Source organism: Ammospiza nelsoni, chromosome 15 (assembly GCF_027579445.1).
Source record: "Ammospiza nelsoni isolate bAmmNel1 chromosome 15, bAmmNel1.pri, whole genome shotgun sequence".
NCBI lineage: Eukaryota > Metazoa > Chordata > Aves > Passeriformes > Passerellidae > Ammospiza > Ammospiza nelsoni.
This window is the reverse complement of record NC_080647.1, coordinates 17,639,547-17,664,864: the sequence shown is the minus strand read 5'-3', so window position 1 is coordinate 17,664,864 and position 25,318 is coordinate 17,639,547. Positions and strand designations below refer to the sequence as shown.

General features: G+C 44.3%; 1 protein-coding gene across 5 annotated transcripts; it reads right to left on the bottom strand.

Moving 5' to 3' along the window:
• Nucleotides 1–9,974: 9,974 nt before the first annotated feature.
• On the bottom strand, nucleotides 9,975–25,112 carry RLIM (ring finger protein, LIM domain interacting). Of its 5 annotated transcripts, none has more exons than XM_059482798.1 (4): nucleotides 24,945–25,112; nucleotides 15,616–15,804; nucleotides 14,710–14,793; nucleotides 9,975–13,879 (listed from the first exon to the last, which is right to left on the bottom strand). In XM_059482798.1, exons 2-4 carry the CDS (start codon nucleotides 15,782–15,784, stop codon nucleotides 12,345–12,347), a joined length of 1,788 nt encoding a protein of 595 aa, XP_059338781.1. In that variant the 5' UTR covers nucleotides 15,785–15,804; nucleotides 24,945–25,112; the 3' UTR covers nucleotides 9,975–12,344. The 5 variants fall into 5 exon arrangements, with proteins under 5 accessions (XP_059338781.1, XP_059338784.1, XP_059338783.1 ...); XM_059482801.1 differs by lacking the exon at nucleotides 24,945–25,112 and adding an exon at nucleotides 24,259–24,477; XM_059482800.1 differs by lacking the exon at nucleotides 24,945–25,112 and adding an exon at nucleotides 23,375–23,415.
• Nucleotides 25,113–25,318: the final 206 nt, after the last annotated feature.

The window sequence follows — 25,318 nt, the reverse complement described above, 5'->3', positions numbered from 1 at the left end:
CCTGTCACAGCTGGCATTTTTGCTCCGTTGTTGATGGAAAACAGTCTGCCCATGGGTTTCTGGGGTGGGAAGCACCCTCTCTGTGTCTGTACACATTAGAAAGACTGAATAAAAAGCTGCAGCACCGTTGGTAGCTTTGCAATCCTATTTTTTTCTGCTGTGCTCCAGGCCCTGGAGCAGCAGGAGCTGTGTGTGGCTCTGAAATTGGTGCTGGGAGGTGCCCAGGCCTGCTGGGCACCCTGGGCAGAGCAGCAGAGCCAGTGGTCCAAAAGCAGCTGCCCAATTCAATGCTGAAATCAGATCCTAACGTTTAAAATTATTACTTTGTTCTTTTCTTTTTGGTTTTTTTTTTTTTTTTGACATCTGCTCCTTGTAAGTGATTTATATAATCCCTCAAAATTTTGCATCTGGAAGTAAAGTGAATGTGTCTCTTAAAAGTATGCCTATCCTTTCAAAATGTGAATTTCTGATTGTTGGAATAAAAAAAAAATAAAAAGAAAGAAACCTACCCCATATTAGCACATGTTTGAATGTTGTTTAAAAGATTTGTGTAGAATAAACCAGTTTAAAAAGAAAAGGGATTTGTTCCTGTGTTCTGCCAGGTCTCTCCTCATGGCTGGTCATGGTTGCAGATGCTGCCAACTTTCCAGAGGGGCTGAAGAGGCAAGGGTTTATCCTGGGAATTATTTTTGTTAAGTGTTTGATGCTCCTTGAGAAAAGGCAGAGCTGAGGTGCTGGAACCCAAAGGGGGAAATGTTCCCATGAGCTGGTCAAGGGTGACTTATGGAAGTGGATGGTCCTTGTCCATTGGGGCATTTAGAAATAAAAAATGATTTTAAATTCCACTCTGAGAACCTCTGTGTGCCCAGAGGGTGCCCAGGATGAGCCTGGAGCCTCCTGGATGTTTCCCATTCTCCTGGGGGCAGATTTGGGCCTGGATTTTACCCCCCAGCATCTCCGGGGGCTGCAGCCTCTTCACTCCCTGGGGCTCTCACACAGCCACACCACCAGAGCTGGGTTTAATGTCATTAATTTTATTTCTTCCACTTGGCAGTGGGTGAGGGCCACGATGAGGCCTTCCAGGTTCCTCCTGGTCACAAGAGAATTAATAACTTTTGTCAATAAGAGAAGATACGGGAAGGTTGGGAAAGATCAGGGGTGATAATTCCTGAGTGAGGTTACAGAGGCTGTGAGACACTGAAAACACAGCTTTCATCCAGGCTTTTCTATTAATGAGTTGTTTATATGAGGTGCTTTAATTGCCATTAGATGAAAGCTGACACGTGCATTAATTTTATATAACTCAGGCTTTTTTTTTTTTTTTTAATGTGCACCTCAACTCTTTTTCAAGTTGGGGATATTTACTGCAAATAGTGCTTAAAAAAAAACCCCATCAGGAGATTAGAGATGGTAAACAGAGATTCAAAGGGAATGAAAAGGGAACGAGAGTTCAGCAGTGAGCTCCTCCGAGGACTCTGTGCTGTGCATGCAGGGACAGAGCAAGGAGAGGGAATGCTGCATCCCATTCCTGAGAGAGGGGAGCACAGCCCTTCCCTTACAGGCACCAGGAAAAGTGGCAATTTTGGCTTGATATCAAAATTATCTTCTTGGGATGGCTGGAAAGCTGGGGGGGAACTGGAACTGGGAGGGTGCTGGGGTAAAAGTGGGCAGTGCATCCATGGGGACACTCAGGGAGGTGATTGATGGAGGGGACACCCCGTCCTGCTGCTCCAGCACCCCCAGAAACAGCAGCTCATCACAGCCCATCCCCACAAACTCCATAGAAATAAATATATATACATACACATGTGTGTATATATATTTATATATATATGTGCATCTCCAAAGGTGTGTTTGTGCATGGGGCCCTGGAAATCCCCTCTCAGGGCAGGCAGCACCAGCCACCTCCTCCTGCTCTGCCAGCCTGCTGCATCTCTCCTTATTTACAGAAAAAAATGGGGAAGAAAGCATTTTGCATCAGACAAACCCTGAGTTTTTCCACAAAAGGGCTGTGAATGAGAAAAAGCCAAACCAGACCACAACAAAATACAAGGGTGTTTTTATTACTATGACTCAGTGGTTCAGTATTTAGATATCTATTTGTACATTAACATAGAAATATCATGGATTAAACCAAGTTAATTAGATGTAATGGCTGCTATTTGTACTACAGAACACATGTGTGTTTTACATATTAAATATACATAATGACAAGTATGTTTTCTAGATCAAATATGAGCCACATGTCAATGTTTTGTAGTAATTTATTAGTTTTAAATTAAATATGATTTAGACCAATATGCGCAAACAGCATCTATCTATCTATTGATTTTTTTAAGTTTGCACATAGGTTCAGGCACAAATATATCTATTTATGGATGTGCAGCGTGTACACAAGCTGGGCACTCTGTGCCTGGCCACTGCTCCTCTCCCTGAGGGCTCTGGGCTGTGTTTGCTTTCTTCCATTCTCTTCTTTTCCATCTTTTTTCTTTTTGCAGGACTGAAATATTATAATCCTTCAGGGAAAAAAATAAAAAAAAAAGAAAAAGAAAAAGGCAAAACCCCCATTTGCAAGAGCCTTTGAAGGACTCGAAGGATGCACTGAGGAGTGGCAGATCTTTTTTAAATCATCCTCGCGTTGAAATGCAAATCTTTCCTAGAGCTGTTGCTTGGCTGTCATTATTCAAAGGAGCAGAAATTTGGGAAATGTCCCTTCCCGAGGCTGCTCAGCCGCAGGCTGGGCTGGGCTGGGCTGGGCTGGGATGGGATGGGATGGGATGGGATGGGATGGGATGGGATGGGATGGGATGGGACGGGATGGGATGGGATGGGATGGCCCTGGCCCAGACCCGGTACTGGCCCCAAAGCATCAGCAGCCAACGCTAGCATTACTGAATTCACAGAATTCACAGAATCCCCAGGTTGGAAGGGACCTCCAAGATCACTGAGTCCATCCCAGCCCCAACCCCTCACCCAACCCCCGGCACCCAGTGCCACATCCAGGCCTTGTTAAACACACCCAGGGATGGGGACTGCACCACCTCCCTGGGCAGCCATTCCACAACTTTATCACCTTTCTGTAAAAAACCTTTTCCTGCTATCCAGCCTGCATTTCCCTTGGCACAGCTCGGGGCTGTGTGCTCTGGCTGTGTCAGTTCCTGCAGACAGAGCCCAGCCCCAGCTGAGCACAGGCACCTTTCAGGAGCTGTGCAGAGCGATGGGGGCACCCCTGAGTCTCCTTTTCTGCAGGCTGAGCACCCCCAGCTCCCTCGGGGGCTCCTCTCAGGGTTTGTGTTCCCAGCCCCTCTCTCTGGATGTGCTCAGTGTCCCAAGGTCCTTCCCAAGCTGAGGGGCCAGAGCTGGGCACAGCACTCGGGGTGTGCCCTCACAGTGCCAGGGACAGGGGCACAGTGACCTCCCTGCTCCTGCTGCCCACACCAGTCCTGACCCAGGCCAGGAGCCCTTGTCTCTCTGGGTCACCAGGGCACTCTGCTGGCTCATGGTCAGTCACTGCTGACCAGCACCCCCAGGCCCCTTTCAAATCACAGAGCGTTGCAACCAACTCTCATATGTTTTACCATCTCTTTATACAAAACACGTATCTCTTCAAAATCCTACTTTTAATTTCCTAACTACTTATGCATTTCTTTTATCCAAACTACTAATCTTATAACTTTCTTCAATTATAATTACAAAAATACTCCAAGAAAAAAATTCAAATAGAACATGAACTTCTTTCTTTAAATTTCATACTAAGTAATCAATCTCTCATTCAGCTACACTTCCTCCACCTTCACACTTTCAGCGTCCAAATCCAAACTCATATCTATCTATATCTATATCTATATCTATATCTATATCTATATCTATATCTATATCTATATCTATATCTACATCTACATCTACATCTACATCTACATCTATCTATATCTATATCTATATCTATCTATCTATATCTATATCCACTTTCAAATCTTTAAAAAAAAGTTTACTATATTAAAAAAAATCTATCCTAAAAAAACCCTTCAAAAATATTCAATTACAAAATAGTTTAATAAGTTTTTAACCCAAAGTTTTTACTTATAACTACTATTCTTAAAAATCTTATTTTAAAATGAGATTTAATATTTTAAAATAATATTTAATATTTTAAAATAAGATGTATATTTGAAAATAATATTTTCAATATTATTGAAATATTGTGCCCCCACCCATGAGAAGGGTCTGGGATTTTGGGTAGGGTGGTGCAGAAATCCTCTCCCAGCCCCGTGTCCCCCCTGCTGTCCTGGCAGGCTCCAGCTGCTGTTCTGGCACACTCCTGTCCCACCCAGCATTGTGACTTAGTGTTTATATTTTATAGTTTACTTATATATTTTTATCCATCCATCCATCCATCCATCCATCCATCCATCCATCCATCCATCCATCCATCTATATCTATATCTATATCTATATCTATATCTATATCTATAGCTATATCTATATCTATATCTATATCTATAAATATATTTATATTCATTATAATAAAGTTAATTATATTTATTATAATAAAGTAATAATAATTATAAACAATTATTACATAAGTAAAATAATTTATACTCTATATATTGTTTATATTTAATATATTTTTGCTTATATTGTTCACATTATATTTATTTTCTATAATATCTATTGTTTATATTTTAAATATAATGCGTAAATATTTAATGTTTATATATAATGTATTATATAAGAACATATAAATATACGTGTATATATTATATATACAGATATATTTATATATTTTATATATATAATACATTAATAATAATAAATTAATAATGAATATAGTTAATGGTAAATAATTATAAAATAATTATTTTAAATTATTTAAATAATTATAAAATAATTATTAAAATATTTTCTATTTACTTATATAATATATATTTTAATATTTGTATATAAATATATTAATATTTATAAAACAATGATAAATATAAATTATAATAATTAAAAATAATACCATGAAATGTTTTCTATTTTATTTATATGTTTACATTATATAATTTTATGTTTTATTTATATTTATTAACAGATTTTCATAACCTGTTCAGTGCTCACCTGGCTGACCCCACACAGCGCCAGCAGCTCCTGCTGCCCTCCTGCTCAGCCCCACAGACCCCGGCTGTGCCCAGAATGTGCTCCTGGGCCTGCTCTGCATCCCCACAGCCACCAGCATCTCTCCATGCCTTGGCTCCCACCCATTCTCTTCTTCCACCTGTGTTGATGTTTAATCCCACTCAGACCAGCACAGTTCAAAAGGCTTTTTTGTTCACCCTTTAGTTTTCCTTGAGTTTAATTCCCTTCCCATCCTCTGTCCTTCATCCCTTTCCGTCTTTTCCACCCTCACCTTTCCCTCCTGGCCATGTCACAGTTTTAGGGAAGATGGGCAACCAGCACTGGCAGCAAGTGGCTCTCAGGGCATTTTCCCCTCTCTTCCATCCCATAAATATTTCCATTTATTTAGGTGCATCTTTACAAATTAACACACAACCATCCCAAAGGTGCCAGCAGCAAAGGCTGAGTCATTTCCAAGTTTATTTAGAATTTATTCAGTTTAGTTTAGCAGTACCCAGAGAGATTAACATGTTTCTTCCACTGCATCTTTTCCAGCCCTTCACCTGCATGGTGAGCAGTGAATGATGCTCAGGGCAGGCACACACTGGTCCCATCTTCATTCCACAAATCCCTGCTCTGGAGAGGAATATTATGGGCTCCTGAAATGAAGTTATTTTGAGTTTTTACCCCTATAAACGCTCTGGTACGCTCAAACCCACAGGCCAGCCAAAGTCTGGCTCTGAAGACACAGGGCAAACCCACCCTGGGGTTTGGGTCTGGAGAGGTGCCAGAGCTGTTTCAAGGCTGTGAAAGGAAAGAGTAAAGAAGGTATTAAAGCCAAGAAACCAAACCAGGCACTTTGCCCTTCATGGCATTTTCTACAGGAAACAAGAAGAAAAGCTGAAATCCACTGGCCTCAAACTTTCAGCCTGGAGAGATCCCATTCTGAAAATGCATCCTGAGAAATTAAATGCATGTTGAGAAATGAAAGCAGTGTGAAGCCATCCCTGCAGGACACCAGGAGCCTGGCTGGCTCCTCTCCTGCTGTGCAGGGTCACAGGGAATGTGCTGCAGCCCAGCATCCCCAGCACCAGCACAAGGACACCTCCTTGCAGCCCTTTTCTCTGGAATCCCAGAACCTGCTGGTGCAGGGAGGCAGAGCTCAAGGAACCCTTCACAAACGTGGGATGAAGTAATCACTGTTGAGGGGACCTGACGCCTGGGTTTTCACATGCTCGGCTGAGCAGGGGATTTACTCAGGGGCACAGCTGGAGCATGTGGCAGCAGCATCTCATTAGTGTCACAGACAATGCCCAGCCAGTCTAAGACTGAAAACTAGGGTTAATTTTCTCTATATAGATTTATTGTAAGAGTTTAGGGAGCCACAACACAGCTGAGTTTAGATTTATTGTGGTAAAAGTCCCAGAACAGGTTCAATCACATTTGAAATAGCTGGGAAGGGCAAGGAGGAGCAGCTAGCCTGTGCTACTCTTCCCCCTTCTCTTTTCAAACATTCCATCCCACAGAAAAAGGAGAAGTCCCAAAAGGATGGCTATTCCTGCTCTGGGATGCACAAGGTCACCAAACACAACCTTTCTCCTCCCAGCCAGCAGCAGGACCAGCAAAGCAGCCAAACACATTCCCCTGAGAGGTCTGGATGTGCCATGGAAATATATCCTGAAGGGAGGAGTAAGAAAACGTAAAAGGTTACAGAGTTTAAGCACCAAGAGGGAGGAACAAGGTTATATAAAGTTTTACAGGTCAGGACAAAGACCTCAAATATATTAAAGAAAATAAACAGAGGGATGAAGTCAGCCACACACGAGCGCCAAGGCTGGCTTGGGCTCTTCAAGCAGTTCTGGGGTTGATTGAGAGTTTTTGAGGAACAAATCCAGGGTTACCCAAACTGAAGGAGATCCTACAGGGAGATGAGGGGCTGGAGACAGCTACCAGGCAAAGAGCTCCTGACACACGAGTGTGGGAGTCACTCATGAATAGTCACTGAAATCAAAGCTACACCTGTGTTAAACACCCAGTTTCAGACTGAACTGAATTCTCTAAGAGCAGGAAGCATGTGGGAATGAGAAAAATCCCCTTTATCCAAGAGCTGTCCCTCTGGAGAGTGGAGCTGGAGCAGAACCCCAACTCCCTGCATCCCTGGAGCAGCCCACACCTTCTCCTTGCTGGAGAAGAGCATTGCTGGCAGTGCTGAGGAGCATCAGCCCAGCTGTGGCACCGAGCCCCTGCCCTGGCACCCAAAACTGTGGGTGCCAATCCCTTTTTCAGGGACACAGCACCTTCCTGTCCCCTTCTGCACCGATGCCATTGCACTGCTCTCAGTGAGCAGTTCCCACTTCCTACCCGAGGAATGGGATTGAGGTGGGGGAAGCACAGATAACAAATACAGCTTCCCACACCCTAAAAAACTTCCTTCCCACTCCACTAAGTGTTTGCACATACCTCAGCTGCTAATTTTAGGACAGAGCTTTAAGCCAGATGTGAGACTCTCCCTGAATCCTGGCTGCATTTGCAGAGACTCAGCCCTGCCAGCCCTGCACGGGGCCCAGCTTCTCCTTGGGAGACAACCTGGAGAGATGCTGCTTTTGTATCCTGCATTATCCACTGCCAGATTGACAAAGTCTGGGACACAGAGGTATTTATTTCTTTGGTTTTATGTCCTAATGCAATAAATTCTTCTGAGGAGTTAATTCTGTACCATTCCAGCTCCTTCCTACCTCAAGGGGAAAGATGTATGGAGGAAACAAATTCCTGCCACATCCACCACTGTGTGCTCCAGTGCATTCCCACCATAAGAATAAACCCAAGGAGTGATGATCCAGCACAAAATGAACACTTCATGCATTTTATTGAGTCTATTTAAATTTGCATTATAACACCTTACATAGGGAACAAACTCCTCCTAAGTGTTAGCTGGCAAACCTGGTCAAACTGAGTCCAACAACCTCTGAATACCAGTTTGTATTAAACAAGTCTAGTATAAACAAATGTAAAGCACTGTTAAAAGAAAAAAAAAAAAAAGTAAAAAATAATAAAGAAAAGTGTTACATTCACAGTGGAATTCAGGGCTTCCCAACCAACAGCCTTCCCAGCAGAATGAAATTCAGAAAGGGGCTCAAATATTCTAGCTAAAGGGAATAAAACCAGATATAAATCAAATAAATTCAATGTTATGTTTCCTCATAAGACAAAAGAGATACAGTCTATCTGAGAGGTTGGGAAGCCCTGGTATAACAAATGCAAACCTCTTTTTTTTAACACACCACCACTCATTTGTACTTTGGGTATGTTACCATTAATTGTGTCTCTTCAGCCTCCTGCTTGCCCCCCTAATCGAGGATAAACAAAAAGCCTACTGTACATAAGGGCTGGAAATATTTCTGAAGTTGTTATAAATTCCCTCCGTGTGGCTCCAAGCCAAGCTTCATGCAAAGCTCCTCCTCCTGGGAGAAGGCAGACATTTCCATAGCCAGGCAGCTGCTGGGCTCCCCAGAGCCCTTCCCAGAGCAGGACAGAGCCTCCCTGGACACAGCGATCCCAAATGAGGGATGACAATGAGGGATGGAGGCTCCTGCTGTGGTGTGGAGATTCAGAACCCCCTCAGCCCTACGTGCACCTCTCCTCACCCTGCATCATCCATCCCCTCGTTGTGGTGAGACCACTGGGTTGTGGGGACAACTCTTTATCCACCGTGGATCCGTCGGGAAAGGGGCCCTTGGAGTCGCACATTTGCATAACCCAGACAAGTGACAGGAAACTGGGATGACACTCATTATGGGCCATTGTGCCAGCTCTGGTGGGAAACCCTTCGTCTGCAAGGCGACACAATGGACAATTAGGGTGGGTGTCGTGTCCTGCAGCTGCTTCCTACAAAAGGCCCTTCAAATTCCCTGATTTCTATGCACGAAGTACCTACACAATCAAACTGTTTTTAAAACAACTCAACTGCCCCCAAGTTCTCTGCAAAAAACCCAACTTGTCCGAAGGAAAAATGTGCACGTGAAAGGGAAATCCAATCAGCACCAGGAATTCAGACTTTTCACAGATAAAGCTCCCCCCGTCCCAAAAAAATTAAGGTGAGCACCCACAAGTGTGTGTTTGTTCACAACGTGAATTAAAATATGAACTAACAGCAACTCGTAACGAATGTAATTATTAAAACTGTGTTTGCCACAAGGCTTTGGCCGGGTGACCGCTGTCATTGCTGTGGGTAGGGGTCTGTCCTGTCAAAAAGGAACGAAGCTCACGCACCAGGGATTCCCAGGAGGAGTGTGGCCATTTGGGAAAACACCCCATGTCGAAATGACAAGGAGAATCCTTCAGAACCAAGATAAAAGCTGCAGATCCTGCAAGGAATGCCGCTGGTGCTGAAGGCAGGTCCCACACGGTGGCACTGTGACCCAGCCCACGGCGCACACGGCTCTGCCTCTCCAAAGCCACCAATCCTACAAATCAGCCCGAATACGTGCCAAAACTCGCCCTTTTAACCCTTCACACCCCTCCAGGCACGAGTGAAGATGCTGAGTCCCTCCAGAAATATAAAAAAATACTAAGGGAAGAGCTAAATACACATGCTCGCTATCAAAATAATTCATGAAATGTAAATTAGTCTAATTATGAAAGTGTTTCACATTTTGTAAGCAACTGAAATGTTAATATTGGCTTTTCCTAACTCCAATCTAAATTTAGATAAATAGAAATTTAATTACCCTAATTAACGGAGCTACAGAAAGAAGTTTTTGCTGCAGACAATGAGCCCCCAGCCCCTTTAGCACACTCAGTGCTGTGAAAGGCAGACAAACCATGGAGAACCATCAACATATCTTAAACTGAGATTAAATTATTTGCTCTTGGTACCGTTTGGGAAACCTCCAATATTTTATTAGTTGCTCTTGTTACAGAAAGATAAAATGTTAAGACATGCCATAAGCTGTAACAAAACTGTTGTTTTGGGGCAGTTTTACCAGGGTGGAAATTCATGAAGAATGTGGGGTGACAGGTACCACAGCCATGCTTTGGGTGGGTTTGGGAAAATGGGCTCCCTTCCTGGTGGTCACCAGCTCTGCTCTGAGATGAACATCTCCGACTTCCAACATCTAACATGGTACTCATGTAGAGAGGGTTTTTTTTTTTTCCCCTTCTAATTCTATGCTCTGTAAATCTGGAAACTGCAACTGAGAGCGAGTATTTGCTCTGTGAAATTCAGAAGTGTTATTTTGCTGTGAAAATTTGGCACAGAGGAACCAGCACCCAGAATCATCAGCCAACTCCAATTTTACAGTGATGTGCATCCAAGGAAAAAGCCAAACCCGTGAGCTGATTGATTGTTCTGTTCCCAAGGAACCCTGGTGCCCCTCTGCCATGATGGTGTGTCCCACCAGGAGGAAAGAGCTCAACAGCCACTCAGGGCTTCCCACTGAAACAGCACAAAATGTACATGGAGGAAAAAAAACCCCAGAATTTTGGGATGCTGTGGAATCCTGAACTAGCTGATGAGATGTTAAAATGGCTTAGAGCAGCAATTATAGTTTATGCACCCACCACTATAAAACACCAAAAATGTGTTTTAGTTAGGAAAAAAGAGATAGGCCAGCTTTGGTTTTGTCATCTGAGGAACAAACATTTCCCATCCAGCCAGGAAGAGCAGCTCATATCCCTTCAGAACTACTGCCCTGGAGTGGAAATTAATAAAAACCACTTTCCCACTGCACATGTAAGCCAGGAAAAACCCAAAACCTTGGAGAATAAAACAAAGAAGGGGTCAGTGAGGGTGAAGGATGTTTCCCCACACACACACTGACGAGAGTTGAGGTACATTCTCCAATTCTCAACTGCAACGTGTCACATACATAATTTTATAAGTAAATTCATTTTCATTCTGTCCAATAGGAATATAAAGAGCTTGTTTTTACTGCTAGTGTCAAGAATATCCTACACATTTAAGTGCACTCATTTTCAAATGTAACCCAATACTAATGATGTGCTTTCCAGTTATTCCCTGAGGCACCTGCACCACAGGCTACCAACACCAGACCACTCAACAGATCCAGAGGTTACCAGTACAGCTGAAGCTTGTGAAGAACTAAAAACCAACCTGTCCATACTTGTTTGATGAAGTTACAACACTGCCTCAAAGATTGAGAGGAAAAGCTGATAGAAAAATTGGGCACAAACCTCAGTGAACAAGGCAGTACACACAGGTTTGTATTATTCCATATTTGCAACCATACCAAGAAATAACCAGCCATTAGAACAGTTTCTAATTTTTATCATCTTTTTTTTTTTTTTTTTGGTGGCATTACTGAGCCAAAACACTGCAACTATAACATTTAATTTCCGGTTTTTAAAATGCAATTAAATGTCTAATCCAACTGTTTTTATGTTACAGTAGCTGTTCACATAAATAGTACAGATATGCACTGCTCTTGACAGGTACACAGTCACAAAAGCAGCTCTCTCGTGTTCAGTTTGCTCTCTGTGTAGTGGGGGTTGTATGAAAAGCATTCTTGATTTCTAAGCATGGTACAATTTTAATTCTTAATGCGTTAGTACAACAGTGCATTGGAAAAGTACTGAGCTTCTACAAAAAAGCTTTACAATTTTAAAACAGATTTTTTTTCCTTTATTTAAACAAGCATAGGCAATTCTTATATTTCCACAACAAGATAAATATCCCAATTACGCTAACAGCTCATCCTACAGCGTGCCATAGTGATGGGGAAAGGGCTAACATTAGTGTTATTTACACAGACATGTCCAATATTAACCCAGGAGGAAAATTAAAAGTATGTTCAAATGTGCAATTAAATTAATATTATTTTTTCAGAGAGTTGGATTTCTTGCAAAAATTCCTCTATGACTCATGGACACTGAGCTGGGATAACTTCTCAAATAACTCCTCAGAAGCACAATCTTGAGGAAAAACTGTTTATTGGGCTGGGAAGGAGAAAGAACTTAATATCTTCACAAAGAAAAAAATATTTTGAAGTGGGGAGATGTCTTTGGACAAGTGAAGTTGAACACCCAAACCGACTAGAACTCGAAAAACCTAATTAAAGAAATTTTCCAATTCCCAAATCTTGAATCCAGAGAAAACGCTTTCAATGAGGGAAGATTCACTCCGAGTCATTACTATACATTGAGGTACCACTCAAAAAGTGGCCATAAAGGAAGTGACTTCTTTGCCCATCACTATCACACCGGCTGCCTGGCCATCACTCAGCTCTGCCTCAGACCACGCTCTCCCTGTTCCCAGAGGCCAGCACTGCCCTGCGGCAGATGGGGCAGGTGGAGTTCTCGGACAGCCAGCGGTCGATGCAGTGCACGTGGTACTCGTGCGAGCACGGCAGCTTGCGGAGCTTGTTGCCCTCCGTGTACTCGGTGATGCACACGCTGCAGGTTTTCAGAGCGTCGCTCTCACCAAAATTCCTCATGGCTAGGTTGTCAATTTGTTCTTTGGTGAGTCCTCTGGGTTGGTCATCGTCATCTTCGTTGAGTAAGAAAAACTGTGCAAGGCTAAGGAATGGTAGAGAACCGCTTTCTTCAAAAGTGACCGATCCCCTCATATTGCGGCCTTCCCGCCTGGCACCAGATGTGGAGCTGGCCTCGTGCCCACCCTCGTACACCTCCCCTGAGCTGACATCTGCATTCTCATTGCCCGAGGCGCCCCCGCCTCCGCTCTGCGGCTCGGCAGTCTCCACGTTGTGAAAGGGAGTCGACCCACTGGAATCTGCATCGTTATCGCTGTACATGAAGTAGCTGAGCTCCCCGAAGCCCGTCATGATCTGCCTCAGCATGGTCTGGATGGCGACCGACGTGGTCTCGCTCAGGCCCGTGTTCAGGATCCTGCGGATGGGGATCCTGATGGTGCTGACGTAAGTTCTCACGCCGGCGCGCTCCGAGCGGGAGAAGGTGCGCCGGAAGCCGCCGCGCTCGCTCTCGTAGGTGACCGTGTTGTTGGGGGTCTGGGAGCGCGAGCGGGTCCTGTTGGCGATGCTGTCCCTCTGACGGTACTCGCCCGGGCGAACTCTTCTCACCTGCAGGTCCAGCACTATGGTGGGAGGCCTCTGCCCAGGAGCCGTGGACTCGCTGGCGCCGGTGCTTTCTGAAGAACCCGCTGCTTGAGGAGCAGGCCTTGTCTCAGGGGGGGCAAACAGAACTGCATTTTCACTTGGCACCTCAGTCCCCACTGTGTGCTGCCTTAACGTCACGTGCTGCCTGGTTCTAGAGCTGCCCTCAGCCTCGCCCGCTGAGGAGTGGTCAAGTGTTTGAGATGATGTGTTGTGATGAGACCTGCGAGGGGCCTCGCTCACTGCATTAATAGGTGACCTACTTCTATCAGTCCTAGCCCGCGTCCGCCGCTGCTCCGGACTCCTACTCCTGGCTCTCCTCTGCCCTCTAGGAGGGGAAGCCACCTCAGCTGTCAGCTCCTCCACACTGCTCCTTTCTGATCCAGGCTGCCTTACAGATGGTGATTCAGACCTTGGAATTTCAGAGTCACTTTGGCTGTTTTCCAAATCCTCCCCATTGGAAGGCTCTACAGATGGCTCATTCTCAGTTTCTGGATTCGTGTTCCCATTATTACGGTTGACATTTATTTCCAAACTGAATCTGAAGTCGCCGCTATTTGGGTTAGTCCGGCTCACTGCTCTCCAGGACTGGTTTCCTCGCTGCCCGCTCCGTGTCGTATTTCCAGTCTGTCGGACTGAATTAAGCCAGTCTATTATAGAATCTCCATTTGAAACATCTTCTGCGGACTCTGCACCTGTGAAAAAGACAGGGAACTACCAAAATTAGAGTACTGAGCTAATTTTGGAGCCATCTTTTCCAAGAACATAATTGCTTAGCTTAACAAGTGACAATTTAGAAGTGCTGAATCCTACTGAGTGCTACTGTGGTTTCACAGGCAGTGCGACAATTCTGTAACTACCAGAGCTCTTCTAAGGGAGCAGGAGTGGACATTGCTCTAATATGCACAGATAGGCTGCAGCCATCACAGAGTAAACAAGTCATCAAAAGAACATGTATTTTCTATCATAAATAAATGGAAAGTCACATGTCAGGTGGCATAACACATCAATACTCTGTGTTTTCCTTTCCAAACAATTAAGTGATCAATTGACCATGAAACAGAGAATTAAGGTTGTCCTGAACCTTCACCTGCAGAGCTTTATAGCAAATCTGTCTCACTGAAGAATGAACCCCAGTGGTCAGGTCTGAGCATCCCCCACCAACCACTACAGAAGGGTGAAAACAAAAGCAATGCAGCATCTTTGGAAGGGAAGAATTAAAAAAGAGGAATTGCCAAAAAGCATCCCAGAAGGGAGCAGACAGAAAGGCAATCTTAAAAAAAATGAAATAAAAAGAAAGAAATAAACCTAAGCAAAACTTTATTTTGATAGAAGTAAGAGATGTGTTATGAATGAAATCTGTCCCAAACTGACCTCTGCAGCAGATATCAGACATAAGTTTCACCGAGTTTTGAACCAAAGCTCACCTTGCACCTGCCTAGGCTTAACTTGTTCCACTCCTGCACTCAAGTTAAGGTCCGTATGGGGTGCTAAAGTTAAGAGTTTTCACAAATACTGTATATACCTCTATTCTCATCACTGTTTTGCTGTGGCGGACCTTCTTTAACTTGGTGTAGCCTTCTCAGCAACTCTTCTTCAGTAATTTCACCTTAGAAAATAAGCAAAATTTTCCAAAAATATTTCCAAATCATATATGTATGGCAAGCATTATCAAAAGCTTCTAAAGAAGGTACAAGCCACTGCTTGTGTTCTGTCTAATTAATTCCTGCCACAATGGCACTGCCAAGCACAGTGCTAAGGGGAAGTTCAGACACTTTAGCACTGTTGTCCCAAGTAAGTTTTCCTGAAGCTGAAATACCCAACAGTTCCATCCTATTCAAGAGAGATGTGCTCTCTGGTTCTGTAACCTTGACAGCTGAGCAGCAATTTTTGTCATCCTACACCCAATAGGGTGTCCAGCATGAAATATTTGAGGTTAACACTTCCACAACCAGGAACAGAAGGTTTAAATACCTAATTCAAATCATGACTCAAGTTATCAACCTATGAAGAGGAAGTTTAACACGTTGATTGAGAGCTGACATCAAAATGTCCATGCAGAATCTCATACCAGACTACTTACCCTGGTTACAAACTCCAAACCTCACCTGCACAAAGTCTGCACACAGAGGCTTAAAGGAGATTTGTTGTCCATCTAAGGGTTCATAATTAGAACTGGGTCAAATCTGGGTGCTCCTGCCAAGTTGTGCAAACACCAGACTTTTGTATCTGATGAATCCACACCATCCTATGTTTCCACAAGTCAAGGGACCACTTGATTTTCAATGTGCACAAATTAGCCAGAAGCTACTTCCTACCACGGAACACAGCTGCACACACAGACGGGTGAAAGGGCTTCAGGGGAACAGAAAATGACACAAATTTCCTACAAACAACTCTAGCAGGATGGACACAGGCAAGCATTACCTACCTGGTGTTCCCAGCAAATTGTTATCTCTCATAAGCCTGTACTCCTCTTCACTCAGGTTGTTCACAAACTGATAGAAAGCTTCCTCTCGGTCTAATCGATCCAGCTGGCTCTGACGTTGGGCTTCTGACTGATCAATACTTCCTTTATCACCAGAATCTGAGCCTTCCATCTTGATGAGTAGAAGAGTACCTAAAAAAGGAGAGAACAAAGCCTTCATGAGAGCAGTGAAATACAGCATGGAATTTATGCATGTGAGTCCAGTACAAGAGTGAAGTACAGGTTAAAGCAGTTTGTTAATGAAGCTTTGGTTAGGATCAGGTTCATCCCCACAGGGACCAAAAACAAAGCATGAACCTCCTCAAGAAGTACAAACAAAACTGATGCCCAAATACTCATCAAAGCAGCAAGATGGACACAGAATATCATCTGCCACAAGCCTTAGAGCCCATCTTTGAATTCACATAGTAAGTGACCGTGATTATCTGCTTTTTGCATAAAATATTCCTGATATCACAACTGCCTCTCCAAGCAGCCTTACAGAAGTGTAGTACAAGGCATAAGCCATCCTTGATTGTGCTCTCTGAGCACAGGATTAGGTGTTCCTTGCCTTTTCCTGCCTGCTACAGAAACATCCTCTTCACCATACTAGTGAATTTTAACAGACTGAAGTGGTTATGAAGAACGCAAATAAAGAAGATGCTGTCGAACCCTGTGCACAAAAAAAAGGGACAGGTTCTCATTCCCTCAAAAAACAAAAAGAGTTTGTAAAATCAGCTTTATAGTTTTACATCAAGGGAGGAATTTGCTTTCAAGTTTCAGCTTTTACTGAACTACTGATGTTGATGAGCAAATTTCCAAGACAAAACTCCAGCATATACCAGCTACACTACTGCTTTAAAGAGCTGTCTTCCAGGCTGCATATTTTAAAATATAACCTTCTCATATTGTTTTTCATTTGGATGAAATACTTGACAACATCTCTCTTTCAAGGAAAATAATCGATTAATGCTGTGTCTGTATCTGATAAATATTGTAAAGAACAATGCAAATGCAGGAGACATTCTGGCACTGGCTGTGCCATGTAAATGCATCAAATGAAGATAAAATAACCACTTTCCTTGATCACTCTGCCTCACTACTCACAGCACCAGGAATTTTCCTGTACAACTGGTAGAATCTAGTTACTCAGAGGTGATTAAGAAGCTAATCCTCTGCATGCTAAAAAGCTCTGCAATAACATTCCCCATCAGAAAACATTCCTTTCATTTAAACCATACTTCAAGTGACATGGAAATACTGGAAGAATAAAGCTTTTCTGCTTCTCACTGGAAAATTTCCAACACTTAGACATCTGTCTAGTGCAAAAAGCATCTTTTTTTGGTTTGTCAGCACAGCTGTCAAGTCAACACTGCCCACAGTTTACATTAGTGCTTCTCCAGAAGAGCAGCACTGCAGGATCTCCACGGGCACTTTATTTCAGCTGCTATGGTGAAAATTAAAGTGCACCAATCACCTCGGTGCGCAGCACCAGAAAAATTCCACAGGATAGGACATCCCATTATTGCAGACTTGAAAATTATGAAACTGCTGTTCTGACCCTCTTTGTCTTCAGTTCTAAAGCAGCAGAACTTGAATTTAAGTTAGTGATATTAACTTATTGCCACTCGGGGCTACCGGTGCTGTTTGGGTCTGTGAATTTCTGTCACTTTACCAAAGCTGTTACACCCTTTTTCAGGAATCAGGAAGCAGCAGCAATTCCCAGAGTCACTCCTGAGTCAGATGGGAGCCTATCAGCTTTCTCTGCATTTCTAAATCCCTGGAGCAATCTGAAGACTGCAGACTGGCATGTGACATGCGAGTGTGGTGTGCTGTGCCGTGCTGTTAAACACCGATAAATGACCCCGTTCACAGGACAGTTGAGCAATACTTTCTACAGGTGTGTTCAGCTCTGACCCGGCTCGCTTAGGAAATCCCTGTGCCCTTCACATGCCAGGCACGTATTTCTAGTGAGAACACAGCTTCAGTCAACTTTTTTTACAAGCTTTCTGCAGCAGAATTATTATTTCAAGTACCATTATTTAAAGACACGCTGGAGAAGATACTTTTAAAGGCAGCTCTCACCGGTTCTGGTAATATCTGAATAAAAGTCTCAAGCAGAATGAGAGACTTGCATTCAAAATAAAACCTTGAAATGCATCAGTTCTTTGGGAATACACATCAAACTTGGAAACACGTGGAATGTCTTCAGAAAGATGGTAATATTAACACCTTTATAAGCATTAGAGCAATTCTTCAACAGCTCTTAGAACAGAAAGATGCACTACATGTACAAAACATAACATTTGTTTACTACTTATTTACTACTTTCCTTTTAAGTGAAAATGCTTGCAGGCACCTTGGTTATCTAATGCCTACGTGATGCAAAGATATTTGCCTATTCTATCTCAGAAAATAAAGGTGTACCATTCTCGGTCAGGGAAAAAGGGAGAGTCAAAACAAGTCAAATGAGGGGGGAATTTAAAATCTCTTCTTCACCAACAGGCTGATGTACAGTTCAGTGGGTGATTCTTTAGGAAATGCTTGGGATAAGGCAGTACTATTGCCAGGTTTGCTCCTCTTTTCTCCTCCTTCATCTCTTATCTTCCCTCTTAAACCATAAAATCAGCTAATGGCCACAGCTGAATAGAGTTTACTGCTCAGAGGTGGGATGAATGAAGAATTTAATTTACACGAGGACTTTTCTGCCAGTGACAAACTGCTGTATTTTCCTATTGCAAGCTACTCACAGGTTACACCAGTCCCCTGTATCCGGATTTCAGGATCCCAGAAATGCTGGGTATCTCTCTGGGATGTTTACACTGATGGAAATACAGATGGCTCAGAAACACACGAGCAATAACACATTCTCCCTGCGTGACTGCAGACAGCAAATGGGATGACACACTTCAAACCAGAGCTCTGATATTGAAACCAGCAAATGAAACCCAGGATTTCTATCCCAAGGCTTCTGCTGCTTTCTATCTCCTCCCTGTGCCCTCAGCTCATTGTGCACATTGTCCAACATAAGCCTCACCTCCCGGGCTGCTGCAGAGCTCTCCATGGCCACACTGAACCTACTGGAATGTTTAGACTGCTCCTGCCTCAGCACAGCTCCACAGAGCCCATGTGGCTGGACAGCAGGATTTCCAGGGTGGGAGTTACCATGGCCCTGCACACAGAGGCAGAAAGAACTTGAAATTCTGCCCCTCAGGATGCTGCTCTCAGCTCACACCCTGCAGGCAATTAAGACTGGCTGAAGGAAGCCAGTGACACAGGGAAGCCTGATGAGGGAAAACCAACAGGTGTACAACAAAATAACCAACATTTGGCTATCTAATAAGCAAGTACAGTTCAACTCTGCTTTTCTTTCTTCCAGTGTAAGGCTTTGTTCTTATCCAAGCTGAAAGATTCAGAATTTCCTCCTTCAGTGTCCTTCCTTGTCAGCACTGAGTTGACACAGGGTGGGGAAGGTCACAACCACGAGCAGGAAGTTCAGACCTGCTGGTTATTGCCAACTTCAGCTGAGATAGCCAGGTATGAAAGTCTCCTTACAGGGAAGTGAGGGGGTGACTGACCACCTGAGGACTGCACAGAGCAGGAGAATCAGAGACAGGATAAACAATTTTCTTCTTGAAAAAAAACCCCAAAAATTCTTCAGCAGCTTGAATATCCAGACAAGAGTAACTACAGTGAATTCTTAATTGGTGTTCCCATCCTGCCACAAATCAGAAAAGTATCTTCCCTGCAGTTATGCTTCAACAGCCTCAGAGATTTCCAAGCACAATTGACTGCCTGTCTCCCCACTGCTGCTCCAGACTGCAGTAAGCCCACAAAAGCTATTGTTTGTTACATTCTTCTAGTTCAAGAGGAAGCAATACTGTGGGTTGTTTGATAGGGACAATTTAAGAGTACTGGATATTCCCTGAATAATACAAAGTTATCATTCTTACAGCGTAAGAAATACTTTGGTTTTTTTCATGCCAGGTTGTTTGTAAACTAAATCCAGTCAGGAATGTGCTACTGCCTCAAATCTAGTGGGACAGCAAGCAGGGATAACATCTGTGTGTCACCCATTTACCTTATTTACCTTCAGCAGCAACACAGCCTATCTCCATATTGCACTGCACTTGTGGGCTACAGGATTCTTCCCAGATAAAGCATTAATGGACCATAACACACAGTAATAAATCTCTAGTTCTTCCTCCTTCAATAATGTCTAATACCTCCTGACATTAGCTACCTGAATTGAACACCAAGACATGACCTTAGCCTGCATTCTTGGGTTTTTTTACATTTAAAAGAAATCCCATAAAACATTACAGCTCTCATTAAACCAACTAGGCGGAACTCAGAAAATCTGACAAACCCTGAAATCACTAATTGGCAGGGTTAAATGAAAAAGCAACACATTAAAATTCAAACTTTCATTAGATTTATGGGGCAATCCTCAAATTTTTACAGGACAAGGCATGGAATTTAATTAAACTGAAGAAACAACCCAGCTGCTCATGAGTCAGGTGTGCAAGAAGAAGTTCCTCCAGAACTCCCCCATGTCAGTGATACTGGTATTTCAACCTCACCTGAGAATCTCTCGTGCCCTGTGTGGCAGGAATGTTTCCTGAGTTACCTCACGTCCCAGCAACACAGTTAATACCTCTGGATAAACAAAAAAGAGGATGGCAGTGTGGGTGTTCCAGAGATGTCCTCAGCAGAAGGCAAACTTCTCATTTATGATTCATACCCTCATCTTAATTAGCCACTCCAACCGGTAGAGCACCTTGCTTGCAGTCTACAGAGCTGATCAAACCTTGCACTGAAGGGGTGACTCAGGATGGAAGCCAGAAGCTCTGACTTGTTTGCTTTGTGTCCTTAGAGGCTGTTTCCCTGCCCAGGCTGCAGGAACATGCCTCACAGACACTTCAGCTGCAGAGAAGCAGAGCACAGCTGTGTGTCCAAGCTTTCCACGAACTGTGACTTCAGCAGCGCTGCCGTGCCCAGCCAGGCTCGCTCCAATTCCATGTCTCAAATGACACAGGAACAGCAGCTAGAACAGGCAGTGCTCTGAGCCCAGCTCCTTCGAGCACAAACTGAACCCACTTCACACACAGCACTCATCCAACCCACTCCACCTCATTTTCCTAGAAGAATTCAAAGTTGAAAAACAGTTTCCATGCCAGTCAGTATCCAATTTCTCCATGCTCAAAACTAGCTGGAAGTAAGACATAACAGAAACTACATTTTCATCTTAAATATTTCATCACTCAAGTCTGCAAGCTCAAAAGCAGAAGCAAAAACTGTCAGTGAATCCCATCATTAAAGGAAAAAGACACCCTAAGACAGTGAAATGAAAGTTATCTATTTGCATTATACATGGAGCTTCATTGTGTCAAGTTTGTTTGGCTTTCTCTTTTTGTGCAGGTGCAAAGCTTCCTTTTGTGATTACACCAAAGGCTTTGATACCCACAGGTCCAATACACTCATCTCCATCTTAGAAACAGTAAAAAGGAACAAACTTTTCCAGTTTTCAAAGTGGCATCATGAATTTTGGGATTTTTCCCCCTATTATTGTGGTTTTTTATTTCCACTGTGATGAACAGCAGATTTAGGTTCTTATTAGCTTTTTAATAAACCTACCTTAAGTTTTAAAATAAAGAATGTCCTCTCCAACTCAAAAGTTATCATGAAACATGCACCACTCTTGCAAAGCTGGAAAAACTTTTGTATTCTATGGAAGTGTTCTGTGAAAAGTGCTGTAAAATTTAAATGCTACTTTAACAAGGAGTGTTAAACATCGATTCAGCTTTTTCACTACCCCAGTGTGTTTCAAAGCAAAGGTCCTCAAACAAGATGTCATTCTGAACATCCATTTCAAACAACACAAAGCAAATGAATACTTTTGCACAACAGTGGCAGAAAGTTCCACAGAGTAAAAAAAACCCAACAGACCAGAGAGCAAAAACACTTCAGCTGAACCAACTGCTGAGATAAAGAAGAGAAACACTCACAACTCCTGATAAGTCAGAAAGAAGTGAGGAAATCAGGGCAGAGCTTAGCAATTCCAGAACACTGAGAGCATGTGGAACCAAGATGGAGCTCTGAAAATAAAATGCAGTAACAACTGCCAAAATGCTGGGCTTTGCCTTTTATCATCTGCACTTACTAAAACAACACTTCTCACATACAAGTGGAAAATAAAATTAAGATGACACTGCCTCTGCCATCAAATTCAGATAGCACAGAAGAGAAAGCTTGCTGTATATGAGGAGCAGCACGTTTCCAGCACTGCAGTTCATGAAATGATGCTCTTTTTGCCCAGAAATGAGCTTCCTGCTGGGTCAGCAGCAGAAGGCCCACTCTGAACTCAAAAGAAGTAAAGCTGCACACAAGTAACCAGTGCTGACCCTGAGAGACAGGACTGATATCCAAGGACAAGCAGAGTTTTGATTCCTGAAGAAACACAAGCTGTGGTTAGTGAAAACACCAAGCCAATCAACACTCACTGACTTTTAGCTAAAAAAGAAAAAGCCATCTTTAAATTCACTGCTGAATGCTGCTGTCTCCACACAAGTGCTGCTAATGCAGGCCCTGCTAGCAGTGAAAGAGCAACAAGCAGAGAATCAGTGCAGCCACAAGCCACAGAGGAATTCCGATGCGTGCGCTCCTGCTCTCGCCGGTACCCGCGGCCCCACAAACACAGAAGAGGGAAAGAAAATGAAGGCAAATTTATCTGAATTGAAATGGCAATCTGCACCATGAGAATTCCATTCTGATGCCACCCCAAGGCAGGGCAGCCCCAGCATTTTAACAGGACTATGTGCACAGACACCTTGCAAATCAAAACCCAGAGTGCTCTGAGCACAAGATGATTTTAAATACTGAGCTAAGATAAAATACGTGCTGGATTTTCCTCTGTTCCATAACCATCAGGTCGTTTTACCAGACCATCCAACCCTGCAGACCTCCCTGAGCCAAAGCTGAGCCCCAACACTGCACAGCAGCCAAAAGCTCCCACCAAACACCTCGTTAACCCAAACCTGAGCAGTCTGAAGGAGACACAGGCTGCTGTTTATGATCTTACCTGCAGCCAGAACCTGTGCAAAGGCAGATCCAGCCCCTGGGATGCTCCTGGCTATCCCCACTCAGCACACAAAGCTCCTGACTAACTTATGACACTGCTACACTCTTTAGAAGTTTTGCTTTTGAGAAGCACAAGACTCTCATAAAAGTATCTTGAAGAAGGAAATGTTCACATTGGGTTTTATCCCTACACTAATAATTTTTGCAGGCTCAGCAGCTGATAAGTTTTCACCAAGACAGAGATTAAACCACAAAACCTTGGATAAACACCCACTAATCATGTCTGGATTCAAGTATTTTAACAAATGGAAACTGAAGTTGTCTACAAAAAAATCAATTTAGGACACTCCAGTAATATGTTAAGCTACGTTAGGCTGGACTTAAATATCTTTAGACTCAAGTAAATGGAGTCAAAACATTATTTTATATTATGCTATGATTGTTAAAGAAATGCACAACACCTCCACTGCACCTGGAATGATTCTGCCAAGATCAAGGGATTTATTTTGATACATTCCCACAGGGAAGAGGAATAAAGGAACAAGCAAGGCAGGTGCATTGATGTAGAGGTGTTTTGAAAACATTTCAATCTAAGGATCATGTTAGCCATTCCTCTAAAAAAATTCCTCTCAGCTACACATACTGGAGAGCAGGCACTTGCAACACTCTTGTCCAGGAATTCTTCCAGTAATATGGAAAATAAATATGATACAGATGGCAACCACTACAGCATGAAAACTACTGGTGTGTGGTTATTTCAGTGAGAAACATTCACCCAGGCAGAGTTGCTGATGAAGGGAACTCTGCAGTTGCTGTGCCCTAGTGGTCTAACATAACAAGAAACCCTTAATTTTATAATGTGTGGTGTGTTTTCCCTTCCCAAGACATCATTCCAAGCTATCATTATTTTAATTCCAAAATGGTAAACCTGTAGAGGGATCAGAGTCAGTTTAAGTGCTAGGTGACCACTACAACAAAACTAAAACTATCTGACCCTCAATTAACATAATTAACTGCCCAAGAAGCAGCCAACTGTTTATTTGTCTTAGAAATATTTGACAAGTCACTGCAATTAAAACTCAGGGACAAATTAGTGTCAGAAGTTCTTCTGAACATTTGACAAGTATTTCCAAGCTGAAATTACCCAATACTGCCAACATGGAGAGGAAAATAAAAGTGATGTGTGATGCTACTATTGGGTATTATCAAGTTTGTATTCTTGTTTAGGAGCTTCTCTGTATCAAGGCTCCACCTTCCTGAGAAACAGCAATAATATACTATTATTATTTTTAAAATTCAAGTTTTTTTGCTGTGAAACCTTTTGTCAGACTTCTAGCGCACACTAAAATCAACACGTAATACATTTTATAAACAAACCTTAATCATCACTACGTTATATACATGTATATATACATGCACACTATTATACACACCCTGATATTGCTCCTCAATGAAAGCAGACCACTCAAGATAAACACATACGTGCAGCTGGACTTGACAAGGGTTTTGAAACGGAGAAACACAAACCTTAAATGCCAACAAACACCATTAAAAGGGGCAGGGAAAATCTTGCACAGGAAGCTAAGGTGACAGAGCAAAGATGACGCGCTGAACGGGGGAGTACTGAGCACAGGAATAGCAAACACCACAGGTCCGAACAGGTCACAGGCTGATCCAGAGCTCTGCACAGCAGGAGAGGAAGAGTTCTTCTGGCCTGTGTTCCACAACAAGGCTTCCTGCCCCAAATCCCGGCCTGAACCACGGCCGTGAGGAGCCGCGGCTCCTGCAGCGGACCCTGAACTGCGGACGGGGCCCAGGACAGGGCTACAGCCACCCCCTCCCCCACCCTCCCAAAAGGAGCCTCTTCCAATTCCTGCGGCCAGCCGGACGGTGCCGGGCCGGCCTGGGCTCCCCGGGGGCAGCGCACACCCGGCTCGGGCCCCGGTGGAGATCAGGGCGGCCCGGCCGGGGCAGTGCTCGGGGTGACGGAGCGCGGCCCATCCGGGCACACCCGGGCCGCCATCACCGCCCCCCGCTCCCTCACGGCACCGCCGATGGAGCCTCCCGCGCCCCGCCGAGCCGGCCCCGAGCGGGGGCTGAGGGGCTCCGCTCCCGCCTCCCGCTCCGGGCGGAGGCCGCCGCCGCCTCCCCCGGGCCTGGGCCTCTCCCTTCCCCGGGCCATTTTGAGAGCCCGCCCCCGCCCCGGTGCTCACCGCCCGCCGCCGCCGCCCGCCGCCGGCCCCTCCGGCTGTGGGTGCGCCGCTGCCCGCGCCGCTCGGGGCTGGGTGCCGGCTGTCCGCGCTCCGCCCGTGCCGCTCCGCCGCCGCGCCGCCTCCTGCCCGCTCAGGCGGCCATTTTCTGCTCCATTGTTACCAAGGAACGGGGGGCCGGAAGCGGCCGCCGGCAGCCGGAAGTGGAGGCGCGCGCGGCCCCGCGCAGGCGCGGCCCGGGAGGGCAGCCCCGCCCAGCGCGCGCGGCCCCGGCCCCCAGGGGCCGCAGCCATTTTGGTGCGGGCAAAGGCTGAGGGTGGGGCAGGGCGGGACGGGGATGCCGTCTATGGCTGCTCCTCAGCCCACAGCCCCCAGGC